Source organism: Sceloporus undulatus, chromosome 1 (assembly GCF_019175285.1).
Source record: "Sceloporus undulatus isolate JIND9_A2432 ecotype Alabama chromosome 1, SceUnd_v1.1, whole genome shotgun sequence".
Lineage (NCBI taxonomy): Eukaryota > Metazoa > Chordata > Lepidosauria > Squamata > Phrynosomatidae > Sceloporus > Sceloporus undulatus.
In genome coordinates this window covers 23,296,046-23,320,829 of record NC_056522.1, presented here as the reverse complement: position 1 = coordinate 23,320,829, position 24,784 = coordinate 23,296,046, and the positions used below count along the sequence as shown (strand labels likewise).

At 39.6% G+C, this 24,784-nt stretch overlaps 1 protein-coding gene across 1 annotated transcript in view; it reads left to right on the top strand.

Moving 5' to 3' along the window:
- Positions 1-24,534, top strand: part of BUB1 (BUB1 mitotic checkpoint serine/threonine kinase) — a 47,257-nt gene extending 22,723 nt beyond the window's left edge. Inside the window, 14 exon segments of the mRNA XM_042454136.1 lie at positions 1,507-2,084; positions 2,786-2,838; positions 5,108-5,230; positions 5,865-5,966; positions 8,049-8,142; positions 9,488-9,569; positions 14,265-14,442; positions 16,294-16,431; positions 18,090-18,205; positions 18,855-19,016; positions 20,820-20,977; positions 21,086-21,263; positions 22,531-22,637; positions 24,158-24,534. Of these exon segments, the coding sequence (XP_042310070.1) occupies positions 1,507-2,084; positions 2,786-2,838; positions 5,108-5,230; positions 5,865-5,966; positions 8,049-8,142; positions 9,488-9,569; positions 14,265-14,442; positions 16,294-16,431; positions 18,090-18,205; positions 18,855-19,016; positions 20,820-20,977; positions 21,086-21,263; positions 22,531-22,637; positions 24,158-24,353 (2,265 nt within the window). The 3' untranslated portion in view covers positions 24,354-24,534.
- Positions 24,535-24,784: the final 250 nt, after the last annotated feature.

The window sequence follows — 24,784 nt, the reverse complement described above, 5'->3', positions numbered from 1 at the left end:
GTTCCGGGTTACGAAGGTTATTTCGGGTTACGAAGAAAATTTTGGTGCTTTTCGGCGCTATTTCACATGAAATCGCGGCTTTTCCCCATTAGCGCCTATGGGTTTTCGGCTTGCGAAGGCTTTTCGGGTTACGAAAGCGGCGGCGGAACGAATTAATTTCGTAACCCGAGGTACCACTGTACAAAGATAGTTTGAAAGTGGACAAGGGGAATGATGTAAGGATAAAAACAAAGGAAGAATTAGTGTTAGAAGGGCTCGATATACATTGGTTCTCTTATTTTCAATTACATGATAGGTATAAAAGGGATATTAAACAATATAGCATAACTAATAATAAGATGGAACTGGATTTGATCCTAATGGATAGGAAAGGGGGAAAAAATCTCAAAATACTACAATCTGCTGTTGAAAATAGAACTGGAAAAAGAACAAATCAAACACTGCATGATCCAATGGGCACAAAATTTAGGGCATAATATACCTTTAAAAGCCTGGGAAAGAGCATGGGGGAAAGACTTAAAGTTTACTTTATGTTCAGATATGAAAGAAAAATTTTACAAAATGCTGTATAGATGGTATTTAACCCCGAACAGATTGGCTAAAATATTTTAAAAAGAAAAAGGTCAATGCTGGAGATGTGAGAAACATGTCGGAACCTTTTATCATATGTGGTGGATGTGTACAGAAATAAATAAATTTTGGAGAGAAATACACAAGTGTACACAAAAGATATTGCAAATAGAATTCTCGTTAACACCCGAAATTTGTCTGTTGAACATGGTAGAGAAGGAAGAATCAAGGTCAAAATTGAAACCTCTTTTATATATGCTAACGGCATCAAGAATTACAGCAAGAGTCACAGTGGCCAGATTTTGGAGAAATAAAGACATTCCAAGTATAGAAATATGGTTAGAAAAGTGTTTAGAAGTGATAGAAATGGATAAAAATAACGATGGAGTTAAGAGAGGAGATAGGAGAAGAAGAAGGAACCTGGAAAGCATTGTTAGAATTCTATAAAGCAAGGAAATAATAGTTAAAATACCGGTAAATAGTGAAAAAGGAAATAATGATTTCAGTTGGTTATTGGGAAATAGGCACAGAATCTAGAGAAGATACATACCGAATAAAGTTTAATAGTAAGGGTTATGATAAGTTTTGTAGACATAAGATTAAAGAGATTAGATACTGCACATTCTTAGCTTTACTAGAATAGCGAGGTAAAGGAAGGAATCTTAAGTGTTTTGGAAAATATTAAAGAAATAGCTGTTAAGAACAGTAACGATGCAGAAGTTTGAAAGAAGGTGGGGAGGGGAAATAAATGTACAAAGAGTATTATGAAGTCTGGAACAAGAAGGATTTATTGTACTTTTAAGTTTGTAAATATTTAATAAACATTAATAAAAATAAAATAACAATTCATCAACAGCTAAAAATCATAGTTAGTTATAAACCAGGATGCAGTGTAAGATCCTGTTTGCCAAAATGCTTTTCTCTTTCCTTAATAAGGGTGGCCTGCATAGACAAATCGACACAGTTCAGTGTTGTCTAGAACAAGCAGAACCTTTCCCAGGACAATATCCACAAAACGTTTTGAATTTTGGGAAAGATCAACGTTCAGCAGGAAGTGCTGTTCTGCTACACAGTGAAAGTCGCCAACAAGATACCAGCAAGGCATCAGTCAACAGTGCTACAGCTCTTCAGCCTAGCAAAAATTACCAATTGCAATCAGTTTCTCATGGGGCAACAGTAGAAGATGCTTCAATTCGGCAGCCTACTGAAAACCACCACCACCAATCAGTTTTTGGTGAAATTTTAGCAGAAGGTTATACTTTTCTACAGCCTAATATAAACCACCAGCAACTATCAGTTTTTGATGAGCTATCAGCAGGAGATCATTTAGCTCTGCATCCTCATGAAAATCTCCAGCACATAACCTCACAAGGTGAAAGGGCTGCAGCCAAAGTTAAGCTTGGTTTGGAGGCTTGTGAGAACAGTATGCATAGCCTTCACATCAGCTGTGAGGATTCTGTCCAGCCACCTCAGAAACGTGCTTTCATCTCCCACAGTTTTCACCACAGCGAACAGTAAGTAAAAACCAGATTTCTATATGGTTGTATTCTTCTTTAATTTTTTTTGTATTTGTATTCCAATGTTGTGTATTGTTATTTGTCAATAACATTTTTATACATTTATTATTATTTTTTGCAAAACTTACTCCACCCACGCATCTCAGGAATGAATCACCCAGGAGTGTCTGGGATCAGAACCTCAGGTGCATCTTAGAAGCTACAAAGTGCCCTAATTTAAGCTGAAATACATGAGACTTTTGCATATCTACATAGTCTCTTTTCCTTTTCCTCTTTTGTGCAAAACCCCCAGAAAGCCTTTAATGGACTATTGTTTCTTATTTTCATGTGAACCGGGAAATCAGTTTATAGCTGTGAACAGAATGCTAAGCCAAACTTCATAATTTAAGATCCTGTATTGTTCCTAAGCTGGTGATTACATTAATGAATACTGTACTGAATAGTATTATTATATGGTCTCAGCTGCTACAGAATGCCACCCCATTTGTTTTTCAACAGAAGTAATTGACATTGGTCAACTTTGAAACACAACCATCTCACTCCCTTTTTCTGCATTTATATTGAGTACTCCCTAAAAATTAATGGTTTGTATTGATTATATTTAGTATCCCCCCCCCCCCCCCCCCCAGTGAGGTATTAGGCTGCTTTAGAAAGGTACTGACATTGGAAAAAATTTACACATTGCCTTTTTTGTGCAGGCACTTGAACAGTTCTCATCAGAAGCTGCAGCCTTCCATGGATATGAGATGCGGTAATAATCTGCTTTTCTACTTTTCCAATAGTCTGTGAGTCCTGTAAGATGGCAGGAAGTTGGCCTATTCATAAATATGGCTAATTTGGTATAAATTGGCCATTTTTGTCCTCCAGCTACTAGCCTGGATATCCAGCACAGTTCAGACTCCTTGATAAAGGAGACACCATTAGCCATAAGAGCATCATATCATGTAGCACCAGTGCATAATACTGTTAACCATGTTCTGTGATAGTTAAGGTATTACACTAGGAATGAGAAGACCTCAGTCCAAATCGCTCCTTATCAGTGAAGCTTACGTGAGCCAGACACGATCCATTTTCACATGATTAAAAACCACATCGAATGGCAATGATCTGATTTTCCTGACCCTCCTGCAACGTTTGCACATTAGGCAAAATGTGTGAAAGTAGTATCCTATGTGTGCTCAAGCAATCATGTCCCCCAACTGTGAAAAAAAGCTCAATTTGTATGGAGGGCCTACATCTGTGAATACCTAGTGCTCCTTTGTATGTTTCTTGCTTTATATATGAACATTGTGGAGACAGGCACAGGGCTGAAAAGGCAACATTAAGACTGATAGGGTCTCCCCTCATCATGTGGTGTTTATCTGCATTTTATATTGCCCTTACATCACGAGCCTTTGGTAAGTTGTAGGATGGGTATGAACAGAAGCATGTAGTTAAAAGATGAATAATACTGAAAAGAGAAATGCCCATCTTCTGTTATTCCAGTGAACTGAGGACCTTAACTGCTCATTCTGTGCTTGAATGCTTAGCATACAGATTGTTACTTTATTTGGTTGACTTTCATTGAAGTTTTTATGTATAGATTGTCTTGGTACTTATACTTCTCTCTTTATTGTGTAGATTTTTTCTTTGTTTTTCTGGGGTATTTTGGTCCTTGTAAAATATAAAAAGGGAAACAATCTGATATTGTATAGACTTTTGCTCATGAATTAGGATGCTTCCTTTCTTTCTGTCAAACCTCAAATCAGCTCCGAAAACTCCAGAGCAGAATAAATAATAATAATAATAATAATAATAAATTGTTTATTTGTTAACCGCTTTTCCTACAATCAAAGCGGTGTACAATATCGTTAAAAACAGACAATAAGAACAATTAAAAATTCACATCTAAAAATACATATTAAAAAAGTAAATTCAAACAAGATTAAAAACTTATAATAAACTATTAAAACCATGAATTACTGTATATCAAAGACAATAGGGGGGGAGATGGTCTCAGACGGAATTGGGAGGGTAGGCTTGTAGGAATCGTTGGCAGAGAAAGCTGTATGGTGGAAGAAGATCTGTTCTGTCATTGGTGTCTGTTCATTTGCTGGAGAAACTATGGCCTGTTACAGACTGCCAAAATAAAGCTGCTTCGGGTCTCTTTGGAGGTATGCTGTTTAAATGAGTCCGGAGGTCGCGCCAAAGCCACACTCCATTCCTAAGCAGTGGAGTGCAGCTTTGGTGCAGCTTCCAGATTCTTAGGATGCATGCATCATTTAAACAGCATACCTCCAAAGAGACCCGAAGCAGCTTTATTTTGGCAGTCTGTAACAGGCCAAGGATTTTATTCTCTCATTTTAACTTAAACAGGTTGTAGGAGAAGTCTGATAAGATAATTTCAGAGGTAGTGTTCATCTTGCTAGTTATTGTTTTGAAGTAAAACAGGTCCTATAAATTACAACTTAAATAACTCATCCCTTTGAGAATTGTAGTGGAAAAAGAAAAATAGTGTGATGGAGATCTAAAACTAAAGGATAATCTTGCTATACTTCACTTTTATTGGTGTTCCGCTTCTGCCACAGTAAGAGAGCACATGTATGAAGTAAATGCCCCAGACTTAAAGCATGTACAGTGGGCCCTCCATATTCACTGGGGTTAGGGGCGCAGGACCCCATGAAAGTTGAAAAATCACAAATATTTTTCCCCCCTGAGAGAATACCCCTTTAGGACTCTCTAGGTCCTCCACTGTAATTCTGTGGTCAACATCTGCAGGATGTTATGCTGGAGGACCTACAGATGTCTAGAGAAGTGTTCTCTTTAGAAATCTTTAGGTCTTCTGGCATGAATTTTGGTGGAAGTTGACTGTAGAGTCATGTTGGAAGATCTAGAGATTCCTAGAGAGAACATGTTAATCAAATTTGTGAATAGTCGATGCTGCAAAAGTCAAAGCTGCAAATGTGGAGGACTGACTTTATTAAAGTATATACTTGACGCCGACTTAAAGTATTCTGCCTTTTTTATGTTTTTAACTTCAGGTGCCAGAAACAATTCTGGTATCTTTGAGAATCATCAGCCAACTCCAAACACATCAAGCTTTACACAAGCAACTCCATCTAAAGTGCAGCCATCTCCTACTGTGCACACAAAAGAGGCTCTGGGTAACTATATGGTTCCTTATTTTAAAAAACTTCACCAGGATGCAGCTGGAAACTTTCTGTCATTCTGATTTAGATAGTTTTAAGAATGCCCTAAATTAGGTGATTCAGCCATGCACTTAAGATTGCTGCCTTACACCATGGATATGCTCAGAAGTCTGGTAATTTTGGTGCTGATGGTGGATTACATTAAATAAGAATTTCTCCATCAGAGAAAGGGCTAGTTGCCTCCAATATTTCTTGGTTGGCCTTGCATTGAATCATTACTGAAGCTTCTTTTCTGCTACTTCTAGTTAAATATTGCCAACTAGTCTGGCTTTCAGAGTAGAAAGATAATCTGTGTTTGCATATAGGCTTAGACTTAATAAACCGTAAGTTACAGTGCTCAGTCTTGCATTCATTTTTAAGTGTAAGCCATTGGGAGCTTTTGGGTGGGTGGAAAGAAGCTGATAAGCAAGATAGAACCTGGAACTTCTTGAAGGTAAAGTTTTGGACAACAACCTCTGCCATGGTACTGAAATCAAGCAACAGGCATGGTGAGCTGTACCCTCTCAGCAGGCTACATTCTTGTTCCAATGTGTTCAGGATTTACTTTTCTACTGACCCTATTTAATTTTATTTTGTTTTGCTTTGCCAGGCTTCATTATGGATGTGTTCCAAGCACCTTCCTTGAGAGATACCACTGTGCATTCAGAGGAAGATGAGGAAGATGAGTTTGAGGCATTCTGTAGAAATAAAGGTAAATACAACAACTGGATATAGCAGGCTGATGAACCTTCATTTTCCAGTCAATTTATTACCAGCATTTAGAAGTTGGAAAACTTATCTTTTTCAATTGTGTCTCCCAGGGCCCTCCAGCCAGTACTGCTAGTTCTAAACTATGAATAAGCTGATACATTCCTAATGCCAAAAGTTGGAAAGATGAATGAGTATCTTACGACCAAGCATTCCATTGATTAGAATCAGTGCACATCATGATCAGTCCTTAGAGAAGACCTTTTAGATATCTCTCTTGGTCCATTATTTTGTTTTAATTATTTTGTATTTTGTAAAAAATTACAAGAAGACAATTCAGTACCTTTTAAAAATAACGAGCAACTTAGTAGTTTATTCCAGAACCTTTCTCAAATTGATGATGAAAGTTTCAGATTATCTAAACCAGAGCTGGGTGATGGTTGAAGGCCACAGTTGCACCCCTGAGAGACCTTGGGGAACTTTAATTGAATTTATTTGCCCATTGTGTGGTCTTAAAAAATTAAAATTCCATCATGTTTTTAGATTGCTTTATGTTCAAGAAGCCTTTTTATAACAGAAAGTAACCCAGAGGTTACATCAGAGTACACAGGAGAAAGACAATATGGTTGTCCGCCATATTTGCAAGTTAAGCTGCCAATGTCCTGGCTCAGCTAGCACACACTCGCAGACTGAGCAAGAGAAGAATTAGTTATCTCAGAGTTCTGAGATAACTCAGGCAACAGCAGTATTAACAGGGCTCAGTAAACATCCTTGCCTTTGGGAGTCCATTTGGCAAAAGCATAGTCAAGGCCAATTCAGATTTGGGAAAGCAAGCAGTGTTCGTTAGATAGACCAGGACTGAAGAATCAAGCAAGGTTGTCAAGTAGTCTAGGGGTCGATGTCATAGAGGTCATGCAACAAGAACCCCAGCTAGAAAGCAGACACTTTGCTCCCAGCAACTAGCATCAACCAGAGTTGGCTTTTAAATGGGCTTCAGCCACCCGGCTCTAACCAGGAGTGCTTCTCCTGCTGCCTGGCAAGGGGTCTCACTAAGCGTTTGTTCTGCATTCTGGTCCATATGCTGAGTCTGGACTTGGGGGCAGGCTGCTTCCTCAGTTGCATCCTTGGCCAGGTCAGCTGCAGATAAGTCCTGTCCCTGCCCCTTTTTGGGCTTTAGGCTGCTCTTCAACTGGGAGATCTTCATGAGTCTCTTCAGTCTGAATCCTGATCCGAGTTCTGACCCATGAGACTTGCCTTCCCTGCTGCCCTACAAACTTAATAGGAACTTTGATAACACAAATGTTGCTGGTAGTAAAGCAAACTGGTGAGAGGGCTGGGCTTGGCTGTTTACACATTGCCTCAATCACTGTTGTGAGGAAGGAAAGGTTACAGGATGGAGTGTGAAGAGGGAGGGAGTACACATTCTCTTGCTCACTTGTGCAGATGGGCAGGTGGGTGAGGTGATGGGACAAGTGTCCCCTTTCACTCTCCTCCTGCTCCCCCCCATCCCATCCCCTTTCCCACCTGCCCCAGCAAGTGAGTGAACATATTTGCAGCCAGGCCCAGCCACCCAGTCACCCTGTATGTGTTAAATACGGTTGGGGGGGGGTAGAAATTTTCACTTTTTCCCCACTTTTGGTGGGGTCCTGTATCTCCTGTGAAAGTTGATGGCCAACTATAATGCCAAATCTTTGGCCCTAAGAGTTTGTGTATTAGGTGCAGATAAAAACACAGCAACATCCAGTTGAGTTGCAAAGCACACCAGAGGTTTCCATGGATGAAGCAAGGATTTAGTGGCAGGGGAAGATTGAAGTAAACCCATGTAGTTCATAACCAGAGACTCAGACATTAGCATGCATAGGTTATATAATAAATCAGTGGGTGTGCAGCTTTTGATCCTCTAGATCTTGTTGGACTGCAGCTCCTATCAGCTGTAGCCTGCATATTCAGTGGTAAAATGAATGAAAGTATAAGTTCAACAAGATCTGGAGGCAACATCACTTGTCTTCAGTCTTCTCCTCTATCTTCTTATTTGAAAAAGCCAAATCTATTTATTTTCTTTCCCTTCTTTTTGTTATCCTTTTAGGACCATGTGAGGCTTCCAGTTTTAATAAACCTACTGTTTCAACTGTACCTGTTCCTGTACCTGCTTTTACAATTTTTGAAGATGAGAATGCAGAGTGAGTTGAAATAGTCAAATGTATGTGTGATGTGTGGGATTAATATTAAGGCTTTGTCTCAAAGAGCCCGAGGAGTGAGATTTGGAGTTTTCTCAGTAGATGAAAAGTGTAGAAAGATTGAGTGGAATAAAGAGTTGAAGTGTCCTGAGCAAATCAGTCGACAGAGAATAGCTTCAGTATCCAAAACCTTAGAGTTAAATACATTTGGTTCAGTAAAAAAATGTTTTTTCAGGTATATTGGACACCAGTACATCTTTCTAAGAAGAAATTGTTCACTTCAGCTCAGTGTTGATGATGTAATACAGATAATGTTTCCTTGTGTCTTATGATGGAAGGGTGTTCAGTGGTTGCCTCTTCCTGGTTAGATGTAATGCAACTTAATTAGTTTTGAATTAGAAAAAATATTTGATATTTGTAGATTCAGGGGTACTTTTAAATTATATTTCTGAGACATAGAGTATAACTGATTGCCACTGTGCTTGAATGTTATGTGCTTTTACTGTTGTTTAAATACTCATACCCAAGGTTGGAAGATTAAACATTCACCATTTATTGCTCAGTGGTGAGAAGATCTCACTGCTTTAGTCATACACAAATGTATATTTTAGATGTCAACACCAACAGAATGTATTTTTTGGATATGTAGTTAATTTTCATTGATCAACATGCTTACCCCTTGTTAATAGCCTATGTATCTCTCCCTCTCCCCTTTTTACTTTCTCTTCACATTCTTTTTTCTTTTCTTTTTCTCTTTCTTTTTTAATATCAATATTTTTAAAATCTAATTAAAAAGCCACAAATTGCATATCAGATTGCCATGCAAATAATGACTAGTCTTTCTCATGTCTGGTTTGTGGTTTTGTTTTGTTTTGTTTTTGTTTTTGTTTGCTTTTCTTCCATCTCTTTTAAGGTGGGCAGTTGGGGAAATGAGCCAGGAAGAACTTATGCTTTTAGGCACATATTATAAGTCTTGGTTCAAATAAGACAGAGTTTATATGCCAGTAACAAACTTTCGTATTCTCTTCTGTGGCTGGTTAACAGACTACATCTTGTTAACAGAGATTGATTCTCTCATCACAAATTTCAATAAACCAAATAGTGCTTGTGGCATACAACTGTTAAGCACTTCCCTCCAAGCACACTCAGAAGAGAAGGCGAAAAGGGAACATACAAGCCAGATCATTTCTAGTAATGTGTAATACAGGGTTAGATCATGTGAATGGATCTTTTTTCTCTATTGCATTCTGTTACTGAAACATGCAAATCTGATTTCCTGAAAATAGTTGTGAACTAGGTCTCTGTGTATTTGCTTCACCTAAAGATGGACGTGCTGTCTCTTTTCTAGGGTTCTACAATCTCACCCAAAGTCAGCAGAGGTCAAAGTTTTGGGTGAACGTCCCATAGCAGACTGTGCAGCCAAACCAGCAGTAAGTATGTGGCGTTTGTAATGAAGATATGTATCAAAGGTATCTTTATTTTATTTATGTAATTTATATCCTACCTTTTTCCACTCAAGGCAACAACCCAATATGGCATTGGCAGTTCTGTATCCTTCATATGAGTTTCAGCCAATACAGTTATCCCTTCCAATTTTCAGAGGATCTGTTCTGGACCCCCCCCCCCCCCCCGGTGAATCTGGAAAAATGCTGATATTCAAGTCGCCATTGATTTCAATGGTGGCGCACTCCTGCACACACATAAGGTCAGAAAAGCTAAAGCACAGAATCAGCTCAGGCTTGCTAGAGAGGTTAAGAACAACAAAAAGGGTTTTTTTGGATAGGTCCGCAGCAAAAGGAAGAAGAAGGAAACGGTAGGACCACTGCGTGGAGAAGATGGCAAAATGCTAACAGAGGACAGAGAAAAGGCAGAATTACTCAACACTTTCTTTGCCTCAGTCTTCTCAGAAAAGGCAAAGGGTGCTCATCCTGAGGATAAAGGAGCAGAGGACAGAATAGGGGAATTTCAGCTTAGAATAAGTAAAGAGATAGTACAGGAATTCCTTGTTAATCTAAATGAATTTAAGTCTCCAGGACCAGATGAACTACATCCAAGGGTATTAAAAGAACTGGCAAATGTAATATCGGAGCCATTGGCAATAATCTTTGAAAACTCCTGCAAAACAGGAGAGATCCCAGCAGACTGGCGGAGGGCAAACGTTGTCCCCATCTTCAAAAAGGGGAAAAAAGAGGATCCAAACAAGTATTGGCCAGTTAGTTTGAAATCGATACCAGGAAAGATTCTGGAGCAGATCATTAAAAAGAGAGTCTGCGAACATCTAGAAAGCAATTCCATAATCACAAAAAGTCAACATGGGTTTCAGAGAACAAATCATGCCAGACAAATCTGATCTCTTTCTTTGATAAAATTACTAGCTTGGTAGATGAAGGGAATGCTGTGGATATAGTATATCTTGATTTCAGTAAGGCCTTTGACAGTGTTCCCCATGATATTCTTGCAAACAAGCTTGTAAAATGTGGGCTAGACAAGGCAACTGTTACGTGGATTTGTAATTGGTTGACTGGCCGAAACCAAAGGGTGCTCAAAAAATGGCACCTTTTCAGCCTGGAGAGAAGTAACCAGTGGTGTTCCACAGGGCTCTGGGCCCAGTACTGTTCAACATCTTTATCAATGACTTGGAGGAAAAAATTGGGGGAATACTTATCAAATTTGCAGATGACACCAAATTAGGAGGAATAGCTAATACTCCAGAGGACAGGATCAAAATTCAAAATGACCTGAATAGATTAGAAAGCTGGGCCACAGCTAACAAAATGAACTTCAACAGGGAAAAATGTAAGGTACTGCACTTAGGGAAAAAAATGAAATGCACAGATATAGGATGGGGGACACCTGGCTTAAGGAGACAACATGTGAAAGGGATCTAGGAGTCCAAGTAGACCACAAGTTGAACATGAGTCAACAGTGCGATGCGGCAGCTAACAAGGCCAATGCGATTTTAGGCTGCATCAATAGAAGTATAGTGTCTAGATCAATGGAAGTCATAGTGCCACTGTATTCTGCTCTGGTCAGGCTCCACCTGAAATATTGTGTCCATTTCTGGGCGCCACAATTCAAAAAGGACATTGAGAAACTGGAGCGTGTCCAAAGGAGGGTGACTAAAATGGTGAAGGGTCTGGAAACCATGCCCTACGAGGAACGACTTAGGGAGCTGGGGATGTTTAGCCTGGAGAAAAGAAGGTTAAGGGGTGATATGATAGCTCTGTTTAAATATTTGAAGGGATGTCATATTGTGGAGGGAGCCAGCTTGTTTTCTTGCTCCAGAGACTAGGACCCGGAGCAATGGATGCAAGCTGCAGGAAAAGAGATTCCACCTCAACATTAGGAGGAACTTCCTCATGGTAAGGGCTGTTCGACAGAGGAACACACTCCCTCTGAGTGTAGTGGAGTCTCTTTCTTTGGAGGTCTTCAAGCGGAGGCTGGATGGCCATCTGTCAGGGATGGTTTGATTTGGATTTCCTGCATGGCAGAGGGTTGGACTGGATGGCCCTTGTGGTCTCTTCCAACTCTATGATTCTACATAATTCTGTCCCTCCCCATTTGCTGTCTGCGAATGCGTGAGACTGTGGGCTCCAAGTCCGTGAATCAGGAGGGATGATTGTATAGCATTGGGATCTAGTGGCTGATTTTATTCTGAAGTCTGTATAGAATGGGAAGACACCATTGGGACCCCCAGATGTCGCTGGTCTGCAGGTCCTTATGTCCATTGACAAGGGCGATAGAGCTGTTGGGAGTTGTAGGCAACAACATCTAAAGGTGTGGCCAGTTACTCGTCCATGCTGTGTAGTGTGTAATTTTTCAAACAACTTTCAATCTTCTGAAAAAGGCCCCTAACAAAATTAAACTGTGAAATTCAATTCAGTGGAAAGTGATGCTGGCCAACTTGAATGTCTTCAAGGGTGAATTATAAAATTATTGCAGGATTAACCTCTTAATGGCCACCAATCATGATGGCAGTATGTTACCTCAAACATGAGAGGCAATGCGTCTAAGTTGTTGGGGAACACAAACGGCATATGATTGGCTGCTGTGTGAACACAATACTATGTTAATAGGCTTTTGGTCATTTCTAGCAGGGCTCTCCTTATGTTCACATTTATTGTTTTATTGGGGGTATAATCCCTCTACTCTCCAAAATGAGTTTCAGTGGGATTTTTCTGCAGTGTTAGAAAAGATTTGGATCTAGTGGCTGATCTCGAAACAATGTTTAGCAAATGTCCAAGAATTTTTGACTCTCAGTAATTTAAAACTTGGCTTTTTAAAAACAAAGTGCTTGTATGTATAGATTCATGAGAAAGGGGATGCAATAGAATCTACCTCCTGAGCCATTTTAATTTTGACCGTACCCTCTCCAGCCAATATTTTGCATTCAGCTTTGCTTGATAGACACCTGAGTTCTTTCAGAAGTTGGAAAATGTAGTTTTTAGACAACATGGTTGGCTGGAGGATATGTAATCTAAATACATATTTTTAAAGCTCTGATTCTTATAAAAAAGTAAATCAATCCCAGAAGTCTGTCCATCTGTTTTCAGCAGTAGCCAACCAGAATTTTCTTGTTGAGGAGAGAGAAGAGGAGTTGATATGCCTATCCTCTCCTGGCTTGTCAAAACCTTACTGCCATTCTTTCCTTTGCATGTAATTTCTGCATGATCATCATCTTCATCATTATCATTTTGCTTTCCCCCCAATACTGAGACTTATGAAAGCTTACAAAAGTTTTAACACAGAGACTTAAAATAGTTACCAAGTCATAAATAAAAACAAGATATTATTAAATTGCAGTTAATTGTCTATAGAAATGAAAACCAAATCACTATAACATTAAAATCCATTAAGATTAGCAAAACAGCTCTATATTAAAAGCTCTAGCAGTCAATTTCTAAAAGCCTGTTGGAACAGAAAAGATTTCAGTTGGCAGCGAAAGCAGGCAATTTAGCTCTAATAGCTAAACAAGTGTTTATATGTTCATAAAGCCAAAATCTACCTCTCCACTTAAAGCGGAAAGTTGTCCAAAAAGCTGACAATTGGATGTAGCAGGCTTTCTGAACTTGTGTTGTCATTTCTGGTAATCACCTTTTCATTTTTTCATTATGCTATAGTCAGTTGAGTAAGGCGCTGGACAGACAGGCCCTATGGGGTGCCGTCGTTACGTGTGAGGGGCGACGCTTCCAGATGCGACTTGCCCCTCGCACGTGATGAGGGCGTCAAAATGGCGGTGCCCTGTACATATGGGTGCTGCCATTTTGACACGATGGACGCATAGCATCTGCATGTCCTGGCACCATTGTGACACCGCAAGTGCGCTATTGGTGCCTTGTGGCGTCACAAAAGCGTCACAAGAAGAACCCGCTTTTTGCGGGGGGTTTTTTGTTTTGTTTTTTTGCTCCATGATGGAGCCACGTGGTTTGTCTGCTGCAGCTCCCTCGTGGAGCAAACCAGGGCAGCGGGAGACCGACCTTTTTGGGTGGTCTGTATCCCGCCTAAGATAGTTTATTTGCCTATTTGGGATTTGAGTCAAGGACACCTGTAATTTATGATCCACAGTGGAGGCCCTCGATCTCCCACCTAGAGAGCCTGCATACTTGATACTTGAGAATGGGGCTTTTTTGGTAGCAGAGCCCTTTCTTGTCTCAAGGATTTTGGTCACAAAACTCAAGAATTGTGAGATTCACTCTTTCTGTAATTGTCTTTTAGATTAGGCAATACTGACTAATTTATTCTATTGTTCTTTTAATGTTTTCTTGGTTTTTAAATATAATGCCACTTACACATTTTATTTTTTGTTCCTTATGTCCCCACCCCCCACCCCCAGCTGTTTCAAGGTTATTTTTGTTACACATTACCCTGTGTATGTGATACAAGAAATGAGTTGTGGCTTCCAGTTGCCAAACTATGCTATGCACTCATGTATCTATGGCCTGCATTTGGAAGAAGTATGTCTTGTAACAGAGCTAGGTTAGCTTTTTAAAACTACTGCACCAAAAATCCCACAGTCAGATTGCCACTGGCTCCAGATAACTTTTCAGTAAGGATTGATAGATGAAATTCAGTTTTCTGCTTTGAATGGAAAGGTGGAGGCAACTTCTATATTTTGTCACTTTTAGGAAGTAAGTCAACCACCTGAGAGCCTGACAGGTGACTTCACTGTGTGGGCTAATCACTGCAACAAAAGCTTGGCTCCAAGTCCAAAGAACTTCACGGATTTTGCTCATGCTGCTCATCTTGCCTCAACACCATTCAATGCCATTTCAGTACCTACAGGCCAAGTGACACAGGGCAAAGGTAAGGTGTTGTACCACCAAGGATATACCTCAGAGAATGTAAATAGTCTTCATGGTCTTGGGGGGCCAACATTGCCACATCCCGAGATGCTCCTGCAGCAAGAGAGGCATGGCAATGTCACTTCCTATTGAAAAAAGGTCTCGTATTGGTCTCAAATGGCCAGAGTTGGGGAAGCATGATGAAATTATTGGAAGCATTAGGAGTAATGCTTTTTTGAGGATGCTGGAGGCCTCAGAAACAGTTTTGGGAGACATATAGCTTTGAGTAAACAGCCGGTTATGACCTCTTTATCAGTATTGGTACTTCTGTTTGTTCTGTATTTTTTTTTTAAAAAAATGTTATTTATTGTTCTTATTTCCTGAAAACAGTAGAGGCTAAAAAAGGTGCCCTGGTGGTGCAGTGGTTAAATGCCTGTACTGCAGTCACTTACTCAAAACCATAAGGTTACGAGTTCAATACCAGCTAAGGGGGCTCATGTGTGACTCAGGTTTGCATCCTTCCGAGGACGCTAAAATGAGTACCTAGATTGTTGGGGGCAATTAGCTTACAGTTGTAAACCGCTTAGTTCAGTATGAAGCGGTATATAAATGAAGCTGTTTGTTTTGTTTGTGTATGATCGCTGATGGTACACAAATCTCTACCTGTGTTCTCCCACTAGGATTTCCCTTTCATTCCCATGTACACCATCTCAGCCAAACAATTTGGGGGGGCAAGAGGAAATCCTGTGCATAAACATTCTGTCTTTTCTGGGAGTCAAGGAAGGTAGTGGTTTTTTATTCACAGCTGCAAAACTGCAACTGAATCATGATACATAGATGCTAAAGTCTAGTTAAAAAAAATTATGAAAAGCAGCAGCAGAGGTGGTGGCTGTGGTGGTTCTGCTGTTTGCCACTTTTGTGGATTCAAAAAACAAAAAAGAAAGAAAAGCCCACCCAAAACCCTACTGTACTATATTGTATCTGAGATCAAGTGCAGTCAGGCTTCACTTGGAATACTGTGTCCAGTTCTGGGCACCACAATTCAAAAGAGATGTTGATAAACTGGAAGTGTGTCCAGAGGAGTGCAACCAAAATGGTGAAGGACCTGGAAACTATGTCTTATGAGGAGAGACCTAGGGAGCTGGGTATGTTTAGCCTGGAGAAGAGGTGATATGATAGCCCTGTTTAAGTATCTGATGGGGGTGTCATATTTGTAAAATCTATACATTTTAATGTATCTGTTAATTTACTTGTTTCTCAAAAAAATTAACAGTATACCACATCTGTGTGGTTTTAGTTACAGGGCATGAAAATTGCTATCATTTATTTTTTAAATTGACTAATGATAACTTTTCCTTTCTCACCTATCATGTGGGCCTATGTGCTTGTTTTAAAAATAAATTAGTAGCAGTACTCAGCACTAGGGAATGTGGAGGGTGGAGTGTTGCTGTTATATTTTTTGGATTCTATTTTACACTGTCTTGGTTTCATCCCATGGGCTCCTGAGATTTATAGCTTGGTGAATTACTTAAAACTATCTGTAGACAAGCACTAGAGCTCTTTAGCAGTGAATTAAAAACACTTACCAAACTACAGATGTCACAATGCTATAGAATGGAGTCATACCACTTAAAGAGGTACCAAAATGATGTAAAAATCATATTGTGATTTGCCCTTAGATTTCTTACTGCATCTGAGCATTCAAAAGGTGGGTTTCGGTGACCCTGAAGCTCTTTGTAGGTGGGCTAAGAGACTCAACTTTCACTTTATTTTGGTTTGACATTTCATAGGTTAATGATGTGTCTCAGTGATGGTGTCTTGTATTTCCCTGATTCTTGTCAATGACTTAACCAAATGTCCTTCTTTTATAAAGTCATTGAGAATCCTTGGGATGACAGTTTAATCCGCCAGCTGCTATCTGTACTGTCTAAACCGATAAGTGCCTACATGAATACTTATGAATGGGGATCAAGTCTTCCAATTCTCAGGCCAAAGGCTGAAGTGAAATTAGGTAACATCCATATACCATGTTTGTGTTACTCTTTGTATAAGCCTAACTTACTATATGCTGTAGATAATGAGACTTGTGAAAGTGGTCAGTCGGTTGGTGGAATCTTCTGGATGCCAGGACTCAACATGGATCTTGTTTGCATTTGGCAAAAGCAAGGTGGATTTTTAAATTTTTATTGTTGATGACCTCTGATGCAAATGCAGCACAGATTTTATCTACTCAGCCTGCTATATATCACCACTTTACTCTGCATGAAAAGAAGTCATAGTTGAGGTTGTAGGTGTCGGCACAAAATTCAGCTTTTATGGATGAAGTTGTTATGCCTGCTAAGATGTCTTTGAAAGCATACTGACAATTTCTACTTTAGTTTTAGAAATCAAGTGGATGTATAGGATAAGATTTTCAGTTCTTGGGGTATATTTTCAGTGTCTTTGCTTCTATTTATTTAAAGAAAGAAACCAAACAGTGCAGAATAAATCATGTAAAAGAAGAGATCAAGATGTAGAACTTAGGCCCGGTACAGACAGGCGGAAAGTGCCATCCTCGGGCCAAAATTGGGGTTTGAGAGTGTGCAGCAACTGCACACGCTCCTGACCGGCGGCACCATCATGGCGGCCTCCTGCCCACACAGGGGCTACCATGATGATGCAAGCGGCGGGCAGCATCCAGACGTCACTTCCTGTTTGGGGTGCTAAAAAAAGAAGTCACTTTAGGCAGCTTCTTTTTGGCAGCGCGTCGGTGCTGCAGCACTGACACAGGGCAAAGACGGGTGGCTCAGAGTTGCCCGTCTGTCAAGCCCCTTAGTTTTTCTTCTTCTTCTTTTTCGCATGGATTATGCTGGGGTTCAAATCCCTAATTGAGCATAAAAATCCACAGGTGACCTTGGGCAAGTCACATTTTCTCAGTCTCAGAATGGTAATGGCGAACTCCACCTAAGGAAACGTGCCAAGAAAACCCTATAATAGGGTTGCTTTAGGGTCACCATAAGTAAAAAATGACTTGGAGGCACACAACAATAACAACAGTATACTATAATAGTTATTAGTAGCACTGCATAATTCAGAAGTCTTGCAACTTTCCCGTTTTATGTTTCATGTTACTTGGGAAATATATATTGAATGCTCTCAGAAGGCATCCATGTGTGGCATTTTAGCAAAACAAGATACTGGAACTAAGATTCATGCTGGCAGACCGTTCAAGACCACTACCATGACCCACTTCGGGAGTGGGCTACCCAGTCGTCGTGGTCTTGCCTCAATCAAGGCTGGCTGCTCTTTCATGCCTGTCTGCTTCATCCCATGGTTATGGAATAATAACTATGTTTTTTGAGATTTCAGGTTTGAAGTAAGATTTGTAAACAAAGAATTTTGAAAAAGGGAGAGGAATAATGAGGAAACTGGAATACTGTGATAGATTATTATGAATGCCACTATGTTCTCTGCACAGATACAATTATTTTGTGGTAGGCACATTGTTTAAGTCAATTGTGTGATGTTAATAAGATAGATAAATTAACTACTAATATTTGAGTAGAATTAGGCCCCAGATAATTGGAGGAAAATTCATCACTTGCTATACTCTGTTAATGGCAGTCTTTCCTTCATCCTGAGGCCTGTTCTCTGTGTTTCTCATTTTCTTTGTCCTTACCCCTTATTCAGGTTCCACATCTTTCCATGTTGACAACTTGCTTGGAGAAGGAGCTTTTGCCCATGTCTATCAAGCCTCTTTTCTTGATATGGACAACACGAAAAATAATAGAAAAGTAATACTGAAGGTAAATGGTCTGGTTCCATATTTACCACTACAGCTAAGCTCAAATGAGCAGAATGTCTATGTTCCTCCCACTGTATCCCTCTGTAAGTTTGCTATATCTGTTCTAGAAGTCCCTCAGTCCTCCAGAGCAGATTGGAGGGGATGTTCACATGGGGAATCAAGGAACTATAGTGGATCAAGACACTGAAGAGTTTCCATTTATCGTAGATGCCCACAATCTAGGAGCTGACACCAATTAGGTTCTCCAGTGGTCCATGTTGCAAGACGCAAGGAAACCAACTGATGGAATGCTGTCCCAAGTAGCATATCATTATTTAATATTTGTTATTTTTAAAAAAACACATAAAATTGTCAATGACTTAGGCTAGAGAAATGGGCTATATTGGAAGTATTGTATGCCACAGCCATATTTTAAAGAGGTTTTGCCAACTTGGCATCTTCTACATGTGTTGAATTATAGTGTTCTGTCATTCCCAGCCAGTATGAAAATAGGTGGGAAGTTGTAATCCAACACATCTAAAAGACACCAAATTAGGGAAGGCATGTTTACACAAATGGCTTCAAGATCTTAGTTTCACTCAGTTCTCTTCTGTAGTTACTGTTGTTGCTACTGTGCATTTATTTGAAAGATGAATCTTTTGACTTTGTAGGTGCAGAAGCCTGCAAACCCCTGGGAATTCTACATAGTTGCTCAGCTGACTGAGAGGATGAAACCAAGCATGCGTCATCTGTTCATCCACTTCTATTCTGCTCACTTCTTCCGTAATGGAAGTATTTTAGTTGGGGAACTTTATAGTTATGGGACTTTACTGGTAAGCATAATCTTGGTCGAAGTGTGAATAAAGCTTGTCATGCACCACTCTTATAGAGTTCTCTTTCTGCCACTGTAATATGATGGCCCTGCACTTATATATTGGCTTTTTCCCTAGTACTGGATACTACTGTACTGTTGCCATATTAAGGTAACTCCTAACCCCTAGGTGTGGTTAGAAAAAAACATATAGAAATGTTAAGGAAGCAATTCCTTATTTTTAGAATAGGATTTAGTATATTAGTGTATATTTTGTTGCCTGTATTCCTGATATATATAAAATTGCTAATGCTTTTAACTGACACTTAGAATGGTGTCCAGGCTGAAGTTCCACTTCATCATATCAATATCCAATTTTCCTGCCAGCCTGCAGCCCAGTTTATTCTCAGTTACATGTTGGGCTGTTTGCACTTGCTTGAACTCAGTGGTAGCTGGAATTTCAGTGTTTACAAGGACCAAAAGCCATGCAAGACAACACAGTCGTGGCTGCCCCCCATAAACTGAAAAGGGATGGAGCTAGCCTGGCTTTCCTTGGATTTTCAGAGCTCTTGAAGGCAACTGCCAACACAGTCTTTACCTCCATCCTTTGGTGCAAACTGTCTTCAGCTTTTACTTTTTCATTGAATTCCATTTTAGTCCTGCTGCTGACAGCTTGTTGACTCACTCAGTCTAAAATCTGATCACTTTTTTTCAGGGCTCTTTAGTGCCTTTTCTGCTAACAGCTTCAGCTGTCCTCTCCCTTCATGGGATTTGGACACATTCTTTTATGTCTCCCTTGAACCCTTTCCCTCCCACAGGTGTGCAATTGGAATTGGAAAATTCCAAGTCTTATCTCCCTTCCCCACCTGGACATTTCCCACTAGTCAGGTTTCATGGAATTTTGGCAGCTCTTCAATCACAGTAATTCACTTTTCATCCCCCCTATCTGAGACTGATAACCATCCTCTGACAGATAAAACACAGGTATAGTCAAAATGGTCATGCACGTATATACAGTGGGGCCTTGTTATCCACTGAGGTTTGGTTCCAGGATCCCCTGTAGATAACAAAATCCATGGATGCTCAAGTCCCATTAAATATAATGGCATAGCAAAATGGTGTCCCTTATATCAAATAGCAAAATCAAGGTTTGCTTTTTGTAGTTTATACTTTTTTGGAATATTTTCAATCTGTGGATGCTTGAATCCATGGATAAAAAATCTGTGGATAGGGAGGGCCGACAGTGCTCAGTGTACTTGCCCGAAACACAAACTTTACTGCAAAGTGTTCTCTCCACCATCCAGTCCCCCAGTGCCTATTTCTCTCTCTGCATATTTTACAACAGTTAACATAAACATGCATATAATATCTCTTGTCATATATCAGGGCTATAAACAAACAAACAAACATAGCCTATCTTTGTGTATTTGTACAGTATATTCCTAAATAGATGTTAGTACTACCATGGGAATTTGGGTCAAAGTCAAAGGTGTGTCTTCAGGCCCTCCAGATGTTTTGGACTACAACTCCCAACAGGACACAATGCTAGGCAGTAGTAACAGAAGTTGTACATCAAAAGGTCTGAAGAGCTAAATATTAGTGCTGCCATTTCCAAGTGCAGGTTGTGTTCATTTTAGTGGGATTTGCATGGGAGAACTTGCCAACCTTGGAGCGGAATTATATGTAGATTTCACTCAGACTGCACTGTATTCCGTGGTGCTAATTCCCTGGGAAGCTTACCTAGGATTCCAGCGATATTTCTTCATCTGTCTACTTTTGAGTACATTATGTATAAGCAATTTCTCCTTAATTCTTTTGATTTTAGAACACCATAAACATATACAAAAAATTGACAGAGAGGGTGATGCCCCAAGCGCTCATCATCTACTTCACCATCAAAATTCTCCACATGGTAGAAGAGCTTCACAAATGTGGAGTAATTCACGGGGACATTAAACCTGACAACTTTATTTTTGGGGAAAGGCAAGTATTTCACATCTGAGTTGTTTGCCTTTTTAAAAGTCTTTCTAAAAACCTGATCTCTTGCACTTTTCTATGGTAATGATCGTTTAACTTCTTTAAAACACAAAGGTTTTTGGACAACACCACATGTGACATCGATGACATGTCCCATGGCTTGGCAATTATTGACTTTGGCCAAAGCATAGACATGACTCTTTTCCCCAACGGGACGGTGTTCACTGGAAAGTGTGAAACATCTGGATTTCAGTGTATTGAAATGATGACACAGAAACCATGGAATTACCAGGTATGATTACATATGTAGTTTTTATATCAGAGGCAAGCAAAGCATGACCTGTGGGCTTCAGGTAGCCCTATACCCTGGACCCCACCCCCATTTTTTTAAAAAAAGTTAATATTGTAATATTTATAAAGTTGATAGAGAATAGAGATTCTACACAGTGGCCTGTGGACAACTGGTGGCCCATGATTTCAGTCCACATGTCCCAAGAAAAGATGGCAGAACAGCTGAGAATATCTGTCCCTTTACCCTGCATGCAATTTATTTTTTAAAATATGTGACTTCAAACGTTTTTTAAAATCAAGCCTGGATTTTTGAACACACGAATGAAGCCCTGTCCTAGGATCTGAAATCCTTGTTTGCAGTACTAGCCCAGTCTAGAAATTTTCCCTTAAAATTACACAAGAGGTTTCTCAGTAGCTTGACCTAGAGCGCCAGCAGGAAACAAGAAATATTATTAAAGCAAGTGGTTTATGTGTGTACTTTGATTTGTTGAAAGGCACCATTTGTTAAGCAGTTTGCCAAGATGCCCAGGAATTTTCAAGTAGATTGTGGAAAAAAGCAGTCTGAGAACCACCAAGAAAAATAATTATACAGTCTAGGGCTGCATCTGCACTACAGAAATAATCCAGTTTGATGCCACTTTAATTGTCATGACTCATTGCTATGAGATTCTGGAAAACTAGTTTTTGAGACATTAACCTTCCCCAGAGAACTCTGGCGCCACAACAAACTACAGTTCCATGAATTCCATAGCATTGAGCCATGGCAGTTAAAAGTGGTGTCAACCTGGAATATTTTTGTAGTGCGGATGCAGCCTAAGTCATCAGTTAGACCTTGGAAACTATAATGAGAACTCTGTTAATTTTAGAATTAATTTTTGAACTATAGTGCCTCGTCATTTCTGGAATGCAGTTGCAATGCAGAAGCATTGAAATATTCATAATTTTCTTCACATGGAAGTGGTTACAATGTTGGCCTAGGAGTGTCAAGGGTTTGATCCAAATCCTGACTTGGTCATGAAGTTCATAGGTTCATAGGTGTGTGCCAGTGAGCAACTCTCAATCTAACCTGCTTCAGTGGACTGTTATGAGGACAAAGTGGCGGTACAAGCATATCATCTGAAGTTCCTTGGCAGAGGGGTGGAATTTTTAAAAATGACAATTCACATAATTGGATCATGACACTATAAGGAATGCCTGATTCTACCTCTTAACCTCTGCTGATATAAGTATGAAGTTTTCCATAATACATTCCCTCCTTTTTTCTTTAGACCGACTATTTTGGAATTGCTGCAACGGTGTACTGCATGCTGTTTGGCACATACATGAAAGTGAGAAATGAGCAAGGAATCTGGAAGCCTGATGGTGTCTTAAGGAGGTAAGTCTATCCATCTCAAGTTTCCTGTCCTTTGGGCAGCACTTTCCACATCGATATGTTGTCTGCTGTAGAGCTCCTGGTGCATGTGAATGATTCCAGGGAGTGCTCTAGGAACCTTACTCAGTTTTCGCCAGAGTAAGGCTTGCAGACCACCGTTGTTGAACTATATGGACTGAGCACATTGTCTATTATTTTTGTAGTGCAGATGTAGCCTAAGTAATCAATGAGACCTTGGAAACAACAACAATAATTTTTATTCATATTTGCCGCCTCTCCCTGCAGATTGAGGCGGGATTACAGCAATAAAATAATTCCATATAAAATACAATTGTTAAAACAATGACATTACTATTAATTCACTAAAATAATGGATCACCAACTAACAATCAGATCAGAAGCGGAGTATTTCAGATCTCTTATAAAAGATCAGGTGGGTAATGAGAACTTTACTGTTAATTTTAGAATTAATTTGTGTACTATAGTGCCTCCTTGTCATTTCTGGAATGCAGTTGCAATGCAGAAGCATTGAAATATTCATAATTTTCTTCGAATGGATGAACAAAGTTCAGACTTGTCAATGTGGCATTCTGGTTACAATGTTGGCCTAGGAGTGGCCAAATACTCCCCACCATAGTGGTGACAGGCACACTATCTTTCCTATCTATTAGGAAAGTTTTTAAATGTCAGTGCTAGTACTGATGCTTTCACTGACGTTCCCCTTATAAATTTCCAATTACCTCCCAAGATTTTCTGCCCTAGACTCTGAATAACGTAGAGCACAAATGTGTTAAGAATTCCAAACCCTATGTTGACAAATCTCCCTCAAGTAAACTGCTCCCTAAATGAGCTTAATTTGAGTTGGGGAATTATTTCATGATAGTAGTAGTGAAGCCCCTAATAAAGGATAGCATTCTGGCTGCATTCTAGCTGCCCCTAAGCATAACATTTACTCCTAACAAGTGTGATGCAACCCAGTATTTAACACCACATTAACTGGGTAAACTTTTTATCCATTGTCAAGTAGGTATGTTTTTTTTGGGGGGGAGGGGGGTTGGTTGGTTGGGAGGCATTAGTACTGGCCTTGTCCTCTAGAGCACTTAAAACAGATTCATCATGGATACAGTTAGTGTCATACTTTAAAAGTAAAGTAGGTGTGGGTAATTTGCAACATGTGGACTATATATGATCCTTGCTTATTTTTGCTGCTACCTGTGTCCCACAGGTGCTACTAGGTTTTACTACTGAAATTCAGTGTTAAGAAAAGTGGTTGTTTTATTATTATTATTTTTATTTAAATGAGTCATGTGTTCTCCATGTGCCTTGTTCACAGTAAGAATGGCACTTCAAGAGTAAACAAAGCATTTTGGATGAAAAACAGCACACAACATGCAAGTGCCATTTTTGTTGCTGCTGGATTGCTGAATTTGGTAGCAAATCAAGTTGCAACACAGCACACCTCCCTCCACAGATGTTTCCCACCACTAAGCCAGAAAGTTTACCTTTTGTGCTTATTTTTTCAGGATTCCCAACACAGATGTTTGGACCGACTTCTTCTTCACTTTGTTGAACATTCAAGATTGTAACCACCTGCCCTCTTTGAGAAGCTTGCGGGTAAAATTGAGAGACTTATTTATGACTACATATGCCAACAAAATAACAGCTCTCCGGAATAGGCTTGCAGTGTTGCTTCTTGAAAATAGACGGTCACGGAAGTAAATCTTAAAACTCCTGAGATGTCTTTGAAAAGACAAATGGATGCCAACATTACTTGATTGTATAATGTTCTCCAAGAATTTAGACTCAGTGTCTTGTTGGACAATTTTTAATAGGTTGGTGCAAGTATTGTTAAGTGATACGTTAACATTTCATTTTTAAAAAAAATAAAACAATTCCTTGTTTTGGTTGTAATAGTGCTGTTCCCAAAATAGCAGATTGGTTTTAAGAAGAAATTTTAACAAATTTGAAATTGGATTACAGAGAGAGATGGGAAAGACTGGAAGCAGGTTTCTAGTGAACATATTAAGCAGAATGAGGAGGAGACATTAAAACAAAGACGAACAAGGACACTTCCCTTCTCTGTTTTTCGCTCGGTGCCACAGAAATTTATTTTATTTCAAAAAGGATAAGAGGTGTTCTGCAAGCTTCCA